Source organism: Gracilinanus agilis, chromosome 4, assembly GCF_016433145.1.
Source record: "Gracilinanus agilis isolate LMUSP501 chromosome 4, AgileGrace, whole genome shotgun sequence".
Lineage (NCBI taxonomy): Eukaryota > Metazoa > Chordata > Mammalia > Didelphimorphia > Didelphidae > Gracilinanus > Gracilinanus agilis.
The window spans coordinates 502,186,265-502,188,400 of NC_058133.1; the positions used below are offsets into that span (position 1 = coordinate 502,186,265).

The 2,136-nt window shown below is 51.4% G+C and overlaps 1 protein-coding gene across 1 annotated transcript in view; it reads left to right on the top strand.

Annotated features, from left to right (window-relative positions):
• The first annotated feature begins 1,927 nt into the window (after window positions 1–1,927).
• RHBDD2 (rhomboid domain containing 2) overlaps window positions 1,928–2,136 on the top strand; it is a 14,974-nt gene continuing 14,765 nt past the window's right edge. Inside the window, exon 1 of the mRNA XM_044673117.1 lies at window positions 1,928–2,136. This exon is cut by the window's right edge and continues 2 nt beyond it. Within this exon, the coding sequence (XP_044529052.1) occupies window positions 1,928–2,136 (209 nt within the window).

Below are 2,136 nucleotides of genomic sequence, written 5' to 3' on the forward strand. Positions count from 1 at the left end.
AAGGAGTTGGCTGTTATCAACAACTCTGAAAGATAGGTCCTATTATTATCTTCATTTTACAGATGAAGAAACTGAGGCAGGCAAGACGACTTGACTTGTCCAAGGTCTTATGCCTTCCTGAGTCTAGGTCCAGGGATTTCTCCATGACACCACCTAGCTAAAGTGGCATGAACAACCTGGGCAGTCCGTTGCTAGTTTTCCTCTGGTCATCTTTGCTCTCTAGCTACCCCTCAGGCTCCTTTGCTGGCTCACAACAAGGACAGGCATTTGCCAAAGGTCTGCCCAGAGTCTTGTGCTTTTCTCCCTTTAAACTTTCTTTCTTGGTAACATTAACAAGTCCTAGGGTTTCCCTGTCATCTCTATGCAAATGACTCCTGTATCCTTACAGACAGTCTATTTCTTCCCTGCGCTGTAGTTCTAGATCACCAGATTCTGGATCACCAGGGGCAGTTCAGGCAGGACATCCTAAAGACTAAAACTGATCCCATTATTTTCCTTCAAACCCTCCATTCTTCCAAGCTATCCTGTTTCTGTCAAAGGCATCACGACCCTTCCAGAGGTTCAAGTTTACAATCTGGACATCATTCTGGATTCCTCAATCTCCATCTTATGACTATCACCATAGCATGTGTCACATCTGATCTCCTCAAAGCTACCACCTTTTTCTGATCCTTATTGCTCTTCCCCTAAATTACTACAACAGTTTCCTAACTGGTCTCCCTGACTTGGGTCTCTCAACACTGAACTCTACTGCCAAAATAATTTACCTCACCTTAGAATCAATACCGTGTATCTGTTCCAAGGCAGAAGAGCCTGGAGGGTGTAATATTGAAAAATTAATATGCCAGATATAATATTTCAGAAATTGGTTTGGAAATATATTAGTTTTAAAAAAGATTATTGTGGTCGCCATTTATAAAATAATTAACCCTTAAGTCACAAGGATGATAGTAGCTTTTAACAATTTAATTTTAATAGAAATATGGTCTAAGAAAGAAATAAGGAGGGAAGGAAATTGAAAAAAAAATTTCCTAACCTACCACGCTAATCTTACCAGCCCACGAGAGTGTCTTCTGCTGGAGCCACCAACACCTATCACAGAACTGTGCCCCCCTCCACCTCCAGCTAAAGACCTCCAGAGAAGACCCCCTCCTCTGCTATGGTCTCATTTTTTATAATAATCCTTTCTCCACTTCACTTCCTTTCCCTGTGCGCTGGTCTATCACATCTCAGGAACCAATCAAAGTCTCTCTGATTCAGACTGGTGACCCTTAGTTCCGGGTCATGCTCCTAGAGCTGGCTCCAAAGAGCAGAAAGTTCACCACCTTGGGAAGAAGGGGTTCCCTTTACTCAAGGGCTAGGCACCGGGTTAAGTGACTTGCCCAGGGTCACACAGCTAGCGTCCGAGTTCGTATTTGAACCCAGGACCTCCTGTCTCTCTATGCACTGAACTTCCCAGCTGCCCCTCCCCTCCACGAATATTCTTAACAGTAACAATATTGCGCTTTGAGATATTGGAGGGGGAGAAGGTTCTGTAGAACACCTGGATAAAATCTGTGCACGGCTGAGCTGAGCCAGACGCCCTTGTGCCGCGGGAGGGCGCCAGGTGCAGGCTCAGCATGTGCACGTCGCATCTCGCCCCTAGGGGGCGTTTGGCCTTCTCCTCTTTGTCTTGTTTCACCTGGCGCAGGCGCAGGTTCCCTCGGCAAACGGGCCGGTACTTCAAGCACAGCCAAGAGCCCGGTTCTGCGGCCGCGCATCAGGCTACGTTATAGAGCTTAGTGCGCGTCGCTCCGCCTCGAGGAGGCGGAGCTTCAGAGAGGCTTTCCCCACCCAGGTCGCCAGGGCAACGGGCCCGGCTGCCCGGAAGCAGAAGAGGGGCTTTAGAGCCAAAGGCGGAAGTGGTCGCGGCGCGAGCTCGGGGAGAATGGCGGCGGGGGCGGCGGCGGCGGCGGGGGTGGCGGCTGGGGGAGGCCGGTGCCCCGAGGTGCCGTCCGCCTCCTTCCTCACGGCGCTGCTGTCGCTGCTCGTGTCCGCGCCCCGACTTCTGCTGCCGCCCCCGCCGCCGCCGCCCGGGGAGCCCGAGGTGCCGCTGCCCCCCTCGGGCCTGGCCCTGCGGCCTGCGGCCTTACGGCG